The sequence below is a fragment of the Sander lucioperca genome, chromosome 2 (assembly GCF_008315115.2).
Source record: "Sander lucioperca isolate FBNREF2018 chromosome 2, SLUC_FBN_1.2, whole genome shotgun sequence".
NCBI lineage: Eukaryota > Metazoa > Chordata > Actinopteri > Perciformes > Percidae > Sander > Sander lucioperca.
This window is the reverse complement of record NC_050174.1, coordinates 16,976,030-16,993,263: the sequence shown is the minus strand read 5'-3', so window position 1 is coordinate 16,993,263 and position 17,234 is coordinate 16,976,030. Positions and strand designations below refer to the sequence as shown.

At 41.2% G+C, this 17,234-nt stretch overlaps 1 protein-coding gene across 3 annotated transcripts in view; it reads left to right on the top strand.

Annotated features, from left to right (window-relative positions):
• The window catches only part of fam172a (family with sequence similarity 172 member A), a 166,979-nt gene that overhangs the window by 106,614 nt on the left and 43,131 nt on the right, over positions 1-17,234 (top strand). For all 3 annotated transcript variants that reach the window (XM_031308745.2, XM_031308746.2, XM_035994353.1), the window contains exon 10: positions 4,147-4,231. In XM_031308745.2, the coding sequence (XP_031164605.1) occupies positions 4,147-4,231 (85 nt within the window). The remainder of the gene's footprint in view (positions 1-4,146; positions 4,232-17,234) is intronic.

Sequence of the window (17,234 nt, the reverse complement as noted above, 5' to 3'; positions counted from 1 at the left end):
GACGTAGCTAACATTATGGATGGCTGCTATTGTGACTCAGATCTGGGTCTGATATGGTCTGTTTCCCGACACTTCATTAAACTGCCGTTAGCGTCGTAAGCACCCGACACCGGAGTTAAGTGCTGTATAGTACTTATAGTACCATATGGATTGCTGTAATGATAGTAGCTGGCTGTTGGCTGGCTATGGGCTAACGGTAATTGGCTATTGCTACATGTCCCGGCTGTGTTGTCAGCTCTCATCCCGAATGAGAGGGAGACAGACCGGGATGTGCTAGCTGGCTAAATTAGCATTAGATAGTCGTCTATCTATACAGCTAACGTTAACAGTGAACTCATTCGTGGGTTAGCCCAGCGCTGCTTTTATCTGTGGTGAAAACAATCATGCTACTAATAACTTTATGAGCGTGTTGAACGATGTTGTAACCCTATGATCTTATCCACCAAGCATTAGCATTAACGTTAGCTACTTGTCAACCAACACATTGTAGTAACAATAAGCTGGATCGATATTGATATGTATCAATAAATAAGATATCTGCTGTATTACTATGATGCCTTGTAGTAGAAAAAGCTTACGGTTAGGATTATTTTTTTCTGTGACATTGTATGATTTACAGTTACGCTCGAACGTATCATCTGGGTGCTGTGTTTTGACGGAAGTTACGAGTAACTAGAGGGTGAAAGCTTATATGACGCCACTGACAGGCGACTAAAGGAAACATCCCGTGTCTGAAAATAAAATAACAGATTTCTCTGGGTTTGACATTTGGTGGAAACATTTGGGATGGTGTAACTACACAACTCAAAAAATATATATAACATAGGTATGGTCGTTTTTAGACATTTTAATGCAGAAATGTTACATATAGTACCTTTTAAGGCTCCATTAGATCACCCTGCCATCGGCTGAGTGCAGTGTTTTGTGTCCATTACTCTATGTGCGTGCATGTGTGTTTATGTGAAAGAAGCAGGCTGGCTTATACTCTGATTTGCACAAGCCAGCAGGCACGCACGCACACACACACACACACACACACACACACACACACACACACACACACACACACACACACACATACACACACACATAAATATACACATAACAAAGAAAGCTCAAAAGCATCTCTCATAGGTAGAGGGATAGGTATGACGCCTGTTTGTCATTTAAACCCTCAGAGCATACTTTTAGCTTAATGGTTAGCTTTAGCATTTAGCTTTAGTCTCCATCTCACCACTTTAAAAGATGTTCTAGAGGATCTTTCTGCATAATGTTGGTGATGTGATTTAGGTGAAACAAAATTCACTCTGCTTTCTTGAGGTGTGTGCGCATGGGTACATCTATGCGTGCATATCCAGCACAAATCCAAACACACACACAGACACACATGCACAGAGCAGCAGAGGCGGGGGGAGAGTGAAATCTGTTTACATGTTTGTTTCTCTGTCTGCCTTTAGTTCAGTGGCACCATTGATCGGCGGACGAGCTGCTTGAAGTGATGATGCTATGCATTAGAGGTAGCTGATGTGATGTGCCATCCTTTTGTCACGTCGCCCTTCTCTAATCCCAGCCAGCAGGCCTTGCCTTTATGTGACTGCTGTTATGCCTGCAGTCTCCCACAGCACTGGGGCTGTGTGTGTGTGTGTGTGTGTGTGTGTGTGTGTGTGTGTGTGTGTGTGCATTTCTGCAAGAGTTTGTGTGCACATGTGTGTTGACAAATCTATTCAAACCCCGGCCTCCCTGCCTCCATTGGTGGCAAAGATGGAGGTGAAGGGGGAGGGTCCTTTTGAAAGACTCCCCTCCTTCCCCTCTCTCCACCCTCTTCAGCCCACTGCTCCACAGCCCAGCTGACATCTTCCTCCAGACAGACTAAATGAATTAAAGGAGATACAATGAGACACTTGATGTAGCAGTCAAGGAGCCCCACTGCTTCTGTGCCGCTCTACAACGTTCTGCCCTCAAGCCCAGACTCAGAGGAGAGCACATCTAGGGCAAAGCAGAGGATCTAAAAATACACAATATGCCACTGTTTACCGAGATGACTTGTCATCTTCTCCCAACCCTAAACCCCCATCCTCCTTCCCTTTATTCCCTGTCATCTCTCTGACGATCTTTCTTCAACCCTCTTTGGCTCCCCTTATGCTATACCCCTTATATGACTAGCACTTTTGATTGACAGGGCTGAAGAAATTACTGGGGGAAAAGAGTGAATGGGCATTTCTACTATTTAAGAGGCAGCTTCAGTTTGTGCTTCAGTTGATTTTTATTTGCTTTGATTGGACAGGAATGAATCACACATGGGCCAAACTTTATTTTAATAACTGACCTTTTTGTTACACATTTCCCAACTGAATTTTGTTTACTTGTTGATATTTGCTAAGGATTTGCATACATGGGCCAGATATTTCATCATGATCATCTCTCGCAATGAGTTTCTATATTTTTCAAATGTCAGGCAGACAGTAACAGAAAAGAAACCTCAGAAAAATATATAGACAAAAAGCAACAGCCATGAGGGGCTCAATTAGGCATCAGGTATATTCAGTGTCCCAGTGTACCTTTAGATATTCATACAGAAAAACATCAACATATCTGGGAGTAGTGTGTGTTTGTGTGGAGGGGGTTAACTTGAGGGATGACAGCTGAGTAGAAGTGTGATGTGACCCTGTTTTGTTTTTTTGTTTTTTTTGCATGTATGTAGTGTGCGTGTATGTGTTTTTTGGAGGGTTTAAAGTGGGAGACGTTTCATATGTTTGTCTATCCAGTCCCTCCTCTTTCAGGGCCTTGGGAGTCAGGGTCGCTCAGGGCAAAAATGTGAGTGCGTTTGTGTGTGTGTGTGTGTGTGTGTGTATGTGTGTGTGTGTGTGTGTGTGTTTGAGTCTGAAAGGTTCACAACGCTACACATCTTCGTGGGAGACCCCCCGTAATGCAATCACTGTCCCACACACATAAGCGCACACACACACACACACAAGCATGTGCAACACTGTAATGGCTGTCAGGGGGCCAGGGTGAAAGTAAACAAGGGCAGATAAGCAGTGATTCAGAAGGACGCCAGCTGCACATTCTAATCTCTTTACATTTTCTCTTTCTTCTATTGAACTTTTATCTTATCTGCAGAACGTCTTCTCCGAGCATTCCTTCTCAGCCTCCCTCTTTCCCTCTCTACCTTTTCCCTTGTTTTTGCACTAACCTTACAAGCCACAGCATTCCAATCCACATTGCACAGTCAAAAAGGAAAAACACACTTTGATATGTTGTCATCTGCCGAACCAGAGAATGAAAACTCAAAGCATAGGAGTAGTAAGTTGCTTTGAAGTGTGGCATTGATGGGTTAGGGCTAGTTCATTAATTGTGCATTAGGTTAAACCCTAATGTGTTTGAAACAACCTAGTAGGTAGAAAGAGGGAGCACCACACGGACAGGAAGATGAAGACAGCAAAAAACGGATAAAGAGGTCTCCTCCTCTTTCTGACAGTAGAGTAGTCAACCACAGGGGGTTTGAGAGGACTAGGGGTGTTTGCAGGGGGTTATGGGTCAGCAAGCTGGGCAGACACCCTCCCCCAGGGCAACCACTGATCATGGTAGAAGGCCTCATGTCTCTACCACAAACAAACGCCAAGCTGTCTGAGCAACATGTCACAGAGCTTTTAATTGCTTGTTCCTGTCTCTCTCTTTCTTTCTCTCCCCGCACCTTGCTCAGCCACACACACACACACACACACACACACACACACACACACCTCTTACTTGATTGTCTCTCACCTTTCCCCCTTTTCTTTGTCTCCCTTGCCTCCCTATTTTTGATCACTTTCTTTCTCCATGTTTCTTTTTTCTTTCTAATATCTTTTTTTAATTAAACTTAAGAAGTAAAAAAAAAAATACATTTGAAGCATCGAGATGAAAAAAACACATTCAAACACATTCAAATCCCTTATTATATTTCCGTATGTGAGCATTTCTGTGTGTGCGTGCGTGCGTGCGTGCGTGTGAGAGACTAATAGTGGAGGATCATGGTTGCCACCTATTCATTTCCCAAACCCTCCACACGGCATAAGTAGTTTATTACATTCTTTGTAGAAGCAACATATGATGAGAAATCTGTCCTTTTAATTGTCAATCTCTTGTTTTCTCCTCTCCCCACAGCACTGTTGTAACTGGGTATCGAGTCCAGAGCCCCTGGACACACCACTGGATCCCATGCTGCCAGACTGCCCCCAAGTCTCTGCAGGTATCAAACAAACTCTGTATAAACACACTCCAACAGTTATAACATTATTACTCAATATATACTTACAGCATTATCTGGATGGCTTTCCGTTTCCAAATACAATGATTGTACAAGGAATTAGGCTTGATTCATTTCAAGAGACATTTGAACAGTAGAGTGCTGGCACACAAATTGTAGGTCAAAATGTAACAGTGCTTCACATGTAGGCAATAGGCGCTATGTCAATGTTGGCTAAGCCAAGTTTTTTTTTTTTTTTTTTTGAAAAATCGAATCAGAGTTGCATTGTAAGTAGTAACGTTGGTAGCTGCAGTTGGGATTACTGAGAAACTGAGGCATTACTACAACCAGTGATGTAGTAATAATTAAAATAGTGGGTTAAGCTTATATTCACAATTATAGATATACTGAAAAATCAATAAAATGTTCATCAACCATTAGAACAGGTCCCTTATATGTAGCCTAAAAAATGGGAGAAAAGAAAATGGACAAATAGGTGGTTTTATTAAACGCAATATCCCTGGTCCCAGCTGAGAGTACGGTGGATACAATATATCAACTTGTCACAATGGATGTGACAGTGCAGGTAAGTTCAAATATTTTAGCAAATAGCCGCATACTGTGTACTTTCTGAGTTTTTCAATGGCTTATAGCAGATTCTAATAGTTCAGTCAGTGTGGCATGGTATGTATGCTGATATTTGTGTGTGTGTGTGTGTGTGTGTGTGTTTGTGTGTGTGTGTGTGTGTGTGTGTGGCTGTTGGGTAGATCGGAGGTCTTAGTATGGCTGATTGAGAAGGATCATTGTCAGAGAAATTGAAGCAGTGGCAGATTATCTTGAAACACAAATACGCAGAAACAGAGGCTGTCTCACACACACGCTACAGGAATGTGCTGTTTGATTTTCTTTCTATTTTCATCTTCTTTGTCGCGTCCTCTTTCTTTTTTCATCATCTACTCTGTCTCCTACATTCATTAATCCTCTCCTGTGGTGTTTGGCTTCCTGTCGCTGTGCCCTCTCTGTGGTTGACTGGCCTTGATGATGTCACGGCCATCATGAGAATGTGTCCTTAATGTAGGATTAGGGATGAAAGCTGTAATCCTCAACATGACCGTTGATAAGAGATGATGATTGCAGTGTTGTTTGAAGAGTGACATACATGCAGGCAGGCATGCATGCACAGGCGCACACACAGAGAGAAACAATAAGAAAGTCTTAACAGGAAATAATATATCATAAGTAGGGCTGTCAAAATAACACGTTAATTTCGATTAATCTGAGAAAAAATAACCGTTCTAGCCACCATTGAACTGTAAAATGAAGGAGGGAGACGAGAATGTGCTGCCTGGATCATTGATTGGAACATTTACTTGTAAAAATCTTCTTCCTGAATAGGGTTGGGTACCGTAATCTGGTGCCACTGATATGTCTGCACTTCTCTCTGATGCTCTGAAACAGACGTTACAGGCAACACAAACACCGCTGCACGTGACGCTAGTTAACACTATACTCGACAGCAGCTAACGTTAGCCTACCGCTAGCTAGTTAACACTATACTCGACAGCAGCTAATGTTAGCCTACCGCTAGCTAGTAGCTGGATTAAAAACAGGTAAAATGCTGACAGCTAACGCTAAACGGTGTAAAGTGTGTCTGTATTTCACTGTAGAGGATTCAACACCGGGGTGTAACAATCTGCAGCTGCCAGTGGGAAAAACACAGACGGTGCGTTCAATGAAACTGGTAATTTACAGCGTCGTGGTGCATTCAAAGTTATTGTTAAATGTCCTTTTCCCATCTGGTGGTTGTTTTTGTCATTCAACAGCAATTTACTAGTGAAATAAGTTATTGTTATAGTTATTACATTATTATTAAATCATTTAATTTTGACCATATGGCCTTAGCAATAAACAAGTTCTTTAATGTCGCTAACTGTTGTTTAGTACCTTTCTTTTTTTTCTTTTTTTTTAACTTTATTAAAAAGTATCGGTTCAGGCACCGTTAATTATGTATGCGATTAATTTAGATTAATTAATTACAGAGTATGTAATTAATTCGATTACATTTTTTAATCGATTGACAGCCCTAATCATAAGTATTTAACGCACCTGTTTCTACCCTGTGTATATGATTAAGTATGGATTGTTACATGTGTACACACATACAAACACACTCACATCCTTATCTCATCACTCATTTCCATCATCTGGCGGTGATGGGTGGCTGGTGGGTGGCCTTAACATCTACCAGTGAATCAGCTCCTTGTAATGTCATCTAGTCTTCATTACAAAACCCATACTGTACTTCATGTTCAAATGTCAGTTTTTTTTTTTTTAACTTGGTGTTTTACATCTCTTCTCAGTGGCTGCTGTTGGTCAAAAGACAGCAACCTTTGAGCCAAGATATCACGGCCCATTTTTTTAAAAACCGTTGGCATGCCTGGCATTGTCCTATCACAGACCACAGTGTCCATCTGTATGTATGCACTATTGACTTGTGCTCTATTGACTTTTGCTACTTTAACCGAGCTGAATAGATACGAGTCCCTGGCCTGTTAACAGAGCTGCCAACTTTGCTTGTCTCTGGTCTTTTTGTAGCAGCTTCTGATGTCAAAGGTTGTTTTAGTCGCCCTTTGTGTCCTTGGCAGCCTGGCAGGTTCACAGGCAGCAGCCATTGTGGTGAGAGTCACAGCAGAGCAACAGAGGTGACGAGGTTGAGAGAAGGTTGAGGGAAGGCTGTCAGGGCATCGTGGCTCAGCACTTCAATCAACACACATACAGCTCCCAACAGACCTCTTCTGCTACCAAGACTGCTGTTGTCTGGGTTGCTATGGTGTGTGTGTGTGCGTGTGCGTGTGTGATCAGGGTTGACCATAAAGTGTCTCAGCAACTGAGAACAGACCAGTGAATCCTTGTCATCACGCACGCACATGCACATATGCAGACACGCACATCACAGTGTGAACCACCTCTCTTGTGTAGAGCCAGACTGAGCTAGGCCCGGGGCGACTCTCGACGCTGCTGTGGAGAATGGCATGTGATCAAACACACACACACTAAGATGTTTTAAGGCTGGAAAAGTATTGAATGTGGACTTAAATATGGGCACTGTGGCTGGTCAGGCAGCATGATGGGAGAACGGGTTGAAGGACAAGTCTTGCCGTTGCTCCTTTTGTCTCTGTTCTTCTCTCCTTACTTTTCTTCCTCGTCAGACTTTCTCTATACATCTGCCTCCTCCCTCCTCCGCTTGCATTTTGCCTCACTGTGTGGAGCAGTGATGATATGATGATTGTGTTTTCCATGCTGGTAGACTCTTGGCAGAAGAAGGTAGTGAGAAGTGGAGGCAGAGCTTGTCTGTTATTCCTAATCATCTGTGAAGCAAAGCCGGTATACCAGCATGGCACTCTGACTGGGCTTGAAGGACCCAGAGAGAGAGGGAGAGTAACGCATAGCAGGGAAGTCCACTAACGTCTCAATTTCTTGTTTTAATATACGATAAAACCTGGACCCATTCCCTCCGCAATTGACTGGCTAGCTTTCCTCCCTTTCATTATTTATTTTTTGTCTTAATCTTTGTTATTTTTACTCCATTCTTTTTTCCGTCTTGCAAAAAGGAATTTGTTCCCCCTAGAAGGTCATTGGTCTGCCGTTTGGCAGTGGCCTGGCACACTAGCAGAATTTTATCAGTAAGGAGCATGCCGAACACAGGCTAAATATGCAGATAAAGTGGAACCAATCTCCTGCTGGAAAAGCTCCCTTTGTGTGTGGGTGTGGGTTTGTGTGTGTGTGTGTGTGTGTGTGTGTGTATGTGTGTGTGTGTGTGTGTGTGTGTGTGTGTGTGTGTGTGTGGGTGTGTGTGGGTGTGTGTGGGTGTGTGTGGGTGTGTGGGTGTGGAGCAACTACAAGACCAACAGAGAAATAAGTCCGGGAGTGGGGTGCTGGTTAAGTGGGATTGCTGAGGCCTTCCCAAGATGTAATCATTCCAAACCTACACTGCCGTTTAGATGCCAAGAGAAGGATAAACGCAAGATGGGAGAGAATGAGGGTGACGAGAAAAAGATGGATGAAAAGACAGGAAAACCCCAGTCTTACACTTATTTTTCTTGTAAGGACTCCTCTATTTCTGTTGCTTAGTTTATTGACTTTTTTTCTGTTGAGATGGTTGTTTGATCAATAAAGATGCTATTTCAAAGGTGGGAAACCCCCCTTTGCTAATACCACACACATACATAAGCGCAGACACACACATGTACACACAACTTCCTCTTGGGTGATTACTCATTGTCCAAGCTGATTATTAATTACAAAGGGAGAGCTCTCTGAAGGTAAACACTGATTAATGGCTAACAAAAGTAAGTTAATGTCTTACCTGTACTTTAATTACCAACCCTGCTCTGTTACAAGCATCCCAACACAAGGCTGTAATTAACCTTAATGGACTGCAGAAAGAGACTCACTTTCATTTTCGTTCACAACATAAATACGTTACTTTATGTTATTTTTCGATGTGCCCACCTTTCTTGCTTTCCGACTAGGTTTTCCATAATTAAAAGTGAGGGTTTTGTTGAAAGGATTTCTTGATTTTTGTATCGTGAATGAAAATAGCGGGGAGTTGGCTGGAAAAATGATGCAATATTGTTATAGAAATGAGAAATAATTCCTGCGCAATGACACGGGAGGTCACTCTGCCTTTCTTCTTTACCTAAGGCTCATACTTCTGTGGCTCAGTGTTATTAATGTACCAAGATACCACAGAGACACAAAAGATTTCCTGAGAATAAAAGCTGATACAGAGCATACACATACACACACACACATTGTCATGCTCTTATTGCAAATGTGCTCTGTCCTGGTGAAGGTTTGACTTGACTGTAACCCTCACCTCTCTGATCCACACACTGCTGACTGTGAAACACGTCTAGATGTCTGCACCTCTTCACCACACACACACACACACACACACACACACACACACACACACACACACACACTGGCTGATTGATGTTTGTGTTAGTTAACACTTTAAGAGGAAACTCAGGCCCACTCAAATTAACCTCACCCCCTCCAACCACTGTTTTTTCAGCTTGGTAAGGTGGAAGTCCGCTGCCTCGATGGAAGATCACATGAAAATGTGTTTGTGTCTGTGTTTTCACATATGTGTTTCAGTGTTTTCTTAGCCTGACCGGCACACGTTGCACTAGTGTTGCAGGAAATAGACAAGTAAACTCTGGTGAACCGGACCCTAACCTCTGACCTGGATTCACTGAGGTTGCATCGGGCTATTGTCTGGGTCACATTTGTGACAGACCATATCATAATGATGTGGAAAATGCTGAGACCAAAGACTCCTGATGTCTGGGATTGGTGTGTCTGTAAGGAACTAGTGATAATGTGCTGATTAGTGAGATGGAATAACAATTTGGTTTGATGTGTGATTATACTTTGATATCATAAACTACAACTTAATGATCAGAATACCAACTTAGTTGAGCAGTGTTTCCAGAGTTCTCTTTGTATTGGTTCCATTTACGTAATATTCCTTGCAATACCCAACCGTCAAACAATGACAATCTCTGAAAATGTATTTTTATTTAGTTCCCTAAACTAAACAGTTCCCTGGTGGTGATTGGCCCATTGCACCAGTTTAACACCCTTAAATCCTCTTTTTTTCCTCGTGTGATTTTTGTTTCAGAGACTCTGAAGGCCATATTTAGATGCAGAAGCTTTATGCCATTATATTTCCTTGGAAACTAAATCTTCATCAACTTGAAGCAAAAACAAAACAAACCTTTGGCTTGATTTTACAATGACCAGCTGGACTTTTTGGAGATCTCAGCCAGCTGTTTTATTTATTTTATTCTATGGATATCCTGATTTGAAGACAACAGAAAAGTGACAGTTTTAGAATCACAGCAAAAGACTTACATAGTGTTAGAGCTGGAAAACAACTTGCACAGTCTTCAAAATAACAACTGGAAATGTCAAACTGAAGGTTAAGGCAGACATGGCAGAGACCCTTTCTGGCTGTGTATCATAGTCTGTAAACTCGCTTAAAGGAAGTAAACCTGTTTTGACAGGCTAACAAATGCGTTTAGAATTCAAAAGCCCTGTCATCTGACGTCTTTGCAGAAAAACAAAAGGGTATCGATTACTATCACATTCTTAGTACACTGATTATATTTTGATGAAGAAGAAAAAAACGAAAGATTGTTCAGTCATGCATTGTTGGTGTTTATTTGGAAAAGACTGTCGTTTGTGTTGATGTTTTTAATGTTCTACAGACATAAAGAATCAGGGCGGACCTCAAGCTCACACGGTAGAGCGTGCGCCCCCGTGTAGGATGAGTCCTTGGCAGGGTTCGAATCCAACCCCCGGCCTCTCCCTCCACTCTTTCTCCCCCTATTTCCTGTCATTCTCCAGCTGCTCTATCAAATAATACATATTTTTTAATTACATTTGGAACATTGGTGTGCTACAGCTTGGGAATAGGGAGCTTGTTTGGTCCTGCATAACTGTGTTTAGACTGTGTTTTTATGTTTGTGGGGGGTAGTGAACTTCCACTTTTGTAAAAACGAAACCAAGCCAAAATCTGGTTCGTGATGTCTGAATGTTGTTGCTATCTTTTGGTGGTCCACTTCTTGACAGGAGTGCCAGGGTACCGAATGCTGGGAACATGAATGGACAAACATATAGGATCTGTTATATGGTGAAGCACCTGTGAAACGGAACGGATTGCAATGAATTTAACTCTCAGCTGCCTTGGCTCAAGTGGTACCTTGGCTCATTATCAAGAGTCTGGTGTATAAGAGATAAACAGAGGATATGAACAAATGAGAGTGTCTGTAGTGACAATACTGAATATCTTCCCTCTTAGCTTTAGTTTTCTTTTACTTGAGTTTGTATTTGTATGGATTTTCTGACATCGGATTCTGAGTTATTTACAGGCGTAGATTTAGAAGTTTTAGGTAATGACAGCTGGAAGAAAGGAAACATCTGTTAGCCAACTTAAGGGTTCCTTAGCTTAATTTCTCTCAGCTCTGATTAAAGATGTGTGATTGTGATTCTTTATCCCTGTGGAAACACATTAAGACACAAGAGTTCAGCATAAATGAAGAATGGCATTGAAGCTGAAGCTTAAGATGCAAACCTTCTCTTGAAAAGAATATAGATTGCAATACCGTTTATATTTCACTTTGGCCTTAAGTGTGCATAGATTTCTGATTAGGTTGTTATATGAAATGACAGAAATATTGGGTTTTCTCTGCATCTTAGAACATTTTAGATTTGCTTGTTTTTTTTATGCCTGTCTCAATACCCTGAGGGGATAACAACCACCAAGAAAATAAACCAATGGAACTGTAGCCTTACATTAGGAAATTTGCAGCAACCATCATCATTAAACATCTGAACCAACCTTGATGGATTCCTCCGCCAAATCTTCACTTTGTGACACTGCCCCAAGTCCATTGTCAGGCTGTTGAATGGTGACAGGGCAATCTGTTCCATCATGTAGGTTGCCGCCTCTCAGGGACATTTCTTTTGAATCAAAGGTGTGACCACTTTAATTCAATTCTTTGATTCAATTCTTGAGGAATGTCCGTGTTTATTGATCTATTCCAGCACTTTGCTTTCTGTCGGACATGAATCTTCAACCTGATCAGAATCAAAGATATGCCGACATAGTCAATAGACAAGCCCTTGCTAAAGGTCCAAGACAAGAGTGTTGCCATTTGTTCGTCTTAGCTGACAGGGAATAAAGTAGATCAATATGTCAGGCTAATAATTGTACAAGCTTGTCAAAGTTAAACACTATATTATTCTTCGCCCGTGATGTGAGGTTCAAGAAATGTTGACTCTTCCATTAGCTTATCTTTACAACTCATTTGAGTCATGTGAAGATATTGCTTTAGTAGTAATTGATTAAAAAAAAATGCCATTTACATTAGTAGCAGTAGTAACAGTAATAGTAATAATTTTGTTAATGTATTATTATTTGCAGTATTTGTGGTAGTATACACAGATTGAAGAGTATTTGACACCAATGCATCTCATTTTCAACAGGCATTATTTACACCAAAACAATTGGAATCTTGTGTTTTTTTTATTTCATTTTGTTTCCAAACCCCTTTCTTTACATTATTTCCAGCAATCTTTTACATTTTAAGCAAACTGGTGGCTAAGCAACAATAATGCTTTTTCCTGCTTTTTTTTTTTTTTTTTTTTGTAATTGCTTTTTAACTTTGTTAACTTTGTTAAGTGTTGTTTAGTGTAGATTACAATAAAATTGTCATACAGACGTTCTTTTAAAAACTGTTATTAACATTAACATTAACAAAATACAGGTTTGTTAGCATTAGTGCTGTTGGCTTTGAGGTATATTTACTACTGGGCATATATATTCTATAAATATATATGTTTATTTGATGAATGCATATATCAAGGATGATTTATAATCACATTTCACATGCAGAGCACTATTGCTTTACAGTTTAGGCTGTTGTGATTATGCTAACTAGAAGCGTGTCTGAAGAGCCCAGTCTGTGGTCTTCAGTTCACCCCTGCACTAGGTAAACTCTATCCAGGAGGCATTTTATCCTCTCCGCCTTTCTCCTACTCTACCCATCATCAAAAGAAGAAAGGGGAGAGACAAAAAGGGAAAGAGCCTGGCGTGCATAAATGAAAGTTCAACAAGGTTCAATGAAACACTTATACAATTTGCTGCAATATAGTGGGGTTTTATAATCTCATTATCATCTTAGTGCCAGATTTGCCCACAAGGGCCGTTCTGTATTCACTCTTATTAGCTCCTCAGATTTGTCCATTTGTCCTTCTGCTACCCGCCTCGCAGCCAATCACTGGGACAGTATCACTAATAAATACCCCCCTCCTACTCGTGTTATCTCCGCTTTTATTTTTTCTCTTGCCATACCTCCTACTGCTTTATTTATGCTTGTTCTTACTTTTACTTGCTGTGGGGCAAACACCAAGCATTTTATTCAACAGTCTGATAATAACTGTAAATATTTCTTTCTATAGAAGTTATATTATATAGGCTATAACACGGGAGGTGCTGGTCTGCTGCCTCAATTGGTTAGTTTGTGTGACTTTGGTGAATCCGAATTAGCTCTTTGAAACAGCAAAGTCACACCAAAACACAAACTAACCAACTACGGTGTTCTGCGAAGTAAACGTATTGTTTTTGCCAATGGAGTCTGGTGGCTTTGAAGAGAGCATAGATAACGGCTTCAGTTCCCGACAGTTCCTTCACGACAGGGAGAATTGTTGAAACATTTAAGAAACAAATTTTACTGTACATATTCTTATTTTGCATTGTGACCGTTTCTTGCTGGCACCAATACAGTTGCACAGTGCACTGTATTTGTTTACTCCTATAGTATTTTAATCGGTTTCATGTTGAAGGCTCTCTGAGTATGCAGAGTCAGATGGGGGAGCTAATGTACAGGTTTACAGTAGAGCAGGTCACAGGCTGCTTTTGAATCCCCAAGCCTCTGAGCCGCTCTGCATAGTGTCCATCCCTGGTCACTCAGAGGGCATCCCCAGATTAGTGCTTCACGGACATGGATCTCATTTGCCCATATGGCCTCTTCTCATTGACTCCATATAGGCTTTAATCCGCCCAGCCTTTACCCCTGACCTCGACATGTGGCGAACCACTTAGAAAAAAGAACACACAGAGTGCATATACCACATTTGACGGTTACCGGATCAAGTATAAAGACAAGGATGAAAACCGTATATTCTTGATCATCAGTGGCTGTATGGGATTTTACAGTTGGTACCAGTTCACATTGTGGTTTAGTCCAAAAGCAGGAAAAACCTTAATAACATGCTGGGTTCTTGTGGCTGTAGACCGATCCTAGGTGCATTCCCTGTTGTGGAATTAATCCAATAAGCCTCAGTGGGGCACGGCAAATCCGAACCACTGCTAGCATTATAACTCTTAGCAATCACCTTCATCCTAAAGTCAGTATCACTGTGCCCTCATTAACAGAGCATAAGTTGCCACCCAACAAGTGTAACAGCGATGCTATCCGTGTAGCAACACCCCTCTGATGATACTTATCATCATTATTGGAATTTACCTTGTCTGTGAGAAGATGAGAGGATTACCAAGCTAAATAGGGAACCCGACACCTTAATAGCAGCATGTTTGCTCCCCATTGCTGGAGTTTTTTTTTTTTTTAAACATTTCATTTTCATTAACTGATGCATGCATTCGGCTACTTCTGACATACATAATACTATTTCAGTCTATATATTGTAAATGCTTACCACGGCTGCTACTAGGTGAACTTAGTTGATGGGATAAAGTAGAATAGAGCAGGGAGAGGTTCATCTATTGAGTAATCATATGATTGTCATCATAAATCCTTATAAGTTCACACTGCCAAGAAAGAAAGAAAAGAAGAAGCTAATTCAGTGCTCACAGCAAATTTATTCAAGATTAATAACTGAATGAATGTGACTGTACAATATACCTTAAATGACAAGGAAGGAAGACAAACCCACAAAAACTGATGGATGTTTTTTTTTTCTTTGCAGGGATATTCATCAACATGTTCATTTTTGTCAGCATAAATGAATTCCAATTATACATTTAAAGCTGTTGACACTTGTTGATTTGTAGCATTAGATAAACTGCTAATTTTGGGTTTGTATAGTTTAGGTGCAATCTTCTCTTAATGTACCTACAGTGGTGATCAATTTGTAAAATGACTCCAAATACAGACATGGTAATTATATTGTGGTGCAAACTGAATTCTGCTGCTCCTCACTTTTAATTAGATTTTATGATTGTGGCTCCCAGAAGTGTGTATTGTGTGTAATTAGGTGCACTTTTTGTTATTATTCTACTGATCTTTTACTGTGCTTTGTTGGGCTTGTTATACATTTCTTTATAAATGGAGACTTATTATTATGGGTTCATGAGATCAGTTCATAAGGTTTATACACACACACACACACACACACACACACACACACACACACACACACACGGTGTATGCCAAACTACTAGATTGAAGAACCCATGCTGAGATTCAACATCTGCAAAAGCCAGTCAATTGAATATGTCACTGTGTGCACACTGTAAGTGTGTGAGAATGCAGGGTTTAGATTTTTCTTCTTTGAGTTTAAACCCACTGCTCCTGTTTAACTAAACTTTTTTGATATGTTGTGGCAGTACCTTTACCCTCTCTTCTCTTCTGCACAATTAGTTTATAATTAAATGCACATTTAATATGATTGTTGTGAAAAAAAAGAAGAAACATGGTATCTGTAAGAATGTATTTGGAATGCACATAATTGCGAAGTGATGATTAGAAAATGAAAGAAAAAAAATCACCCTTGAAAGTCCTTGAGTCATAATCAGCCTCAAATTATTTATTTTTCCATTTTTTTGCTGAGAAAAGAAAATTGCATCTTATTTATATAATTATGTAAACAAAAGTGATCGTAGATTCCACGTCCAGCCAGGTTTTGAGTATGCAGCAGTGACCTTGGATCCTCCCCGTGCTCCATGTTGACAGATAAAAACTTTATTAACCAGCCATCTCCAGGACAGGAGACAAACCACCCGTAAAACCGATGTGCGCTAGTATTAGAGAAATGTGGCAATTAGAGGATGATTTTTTTCCCCAGTGAAAGCACTAAGCAGTAGAAAGGGGTAATAAACACAGCTTGTTTGTAGCGTAGGAAGCAGCAATTATAAAGTGCTTGGAGAGTTGTTGTGCTTATTGTGCCTGAGAGTAATGAGATAGATAGCCTGATCCCTCACTGATGCTATGGCTCGTAATCCTCAACCCTCTTTTCCCTCTTCTCTTGTTTATCCACCAACATCCTCTGACCATCGCTGGCCTGTCAATCACTCTGTAAACAATTGCCTTGATTTTTAAATGGTCTAATTTAAAATGTTCTTAGTCTCACTTGTTTTACTCTACATTTTGTTCCTATATTTTATGTAAAATTTGTCTTAAGTGGCCTCTCAAATTGAAATGACTTCAAGCCAAGGGAACCCATTTTGGGACCTTGTTATATGGGGAACATATTCTGTCTATATCTGGAGTTTAGGTTTTCACTTTCTGTCCATCCTTCACTGAAACTTACTTTAATTCCCCTGAGGCCAGCTAACTGTGTCATGTGTGACAGGTCATGTTGAGAGATGTGGTTTGGTGGTGTGAGCTTTGTTACTTGGGTGAAGATATGTGTGCAAGCATTCCTGCACTTACAGATACTCACCTACACTTGTGTGTATATCCTCCCAAGAAGAAGAAGAATGCTGTGTGTACTGGCGTGTTATCTGGGTGACCTAGAGACAGACTGGTTATCACCTCTGTGAGCCTCTCAGGGCTAAACTACAAAGCCAGCGGAAAAACACCACTCCTGCCTTCCCCCCTGCCTCTGCATCTGTGTGCTGGTCAGCCAGTATGTCCGCCTACTGCAGGGCTCAGCTCCTATCTAATCACCATGGACAGGCCACTTGTCTGTACACACACACACACACACACACACACACACACACAAACTAAACGCATGCTCACAGATTCAAATGCACACGGACATGCTCAGAGATAGCCCTACACATGTAGACACACTTAGTGATACACCCCTAAAGACACATGCACACACACATATACACCCACTTGCTGATAATCACAGACAAACTCACATTGATTGGGCCTGCTCTGGCTTCCCAGATATGTGTAGCTGTTGCCGTGAGATGTGAGAGTGGCCCAGAGGGCACATAAGGGGGTCTAAGGCCAAGAGCTAGACATGCAGATCAGGTAGCGGAGGGCGCCACAAGGTTGGACAGGGGGGCCTTAGTGCCTAGAGAAAATAAATTAGGCCTCCTGTTTCTGAGGGAGATTCCCCTTCCCTATCCTTGAGCCCAAGTCACCTGACTGCTGTGTGGCTCTGGCCTTCATTCCAACCACCTCCACCCTGCCTTGTCCCTTGTTCGTATCCCAACAGAATCTCCAGCCACAGAGGA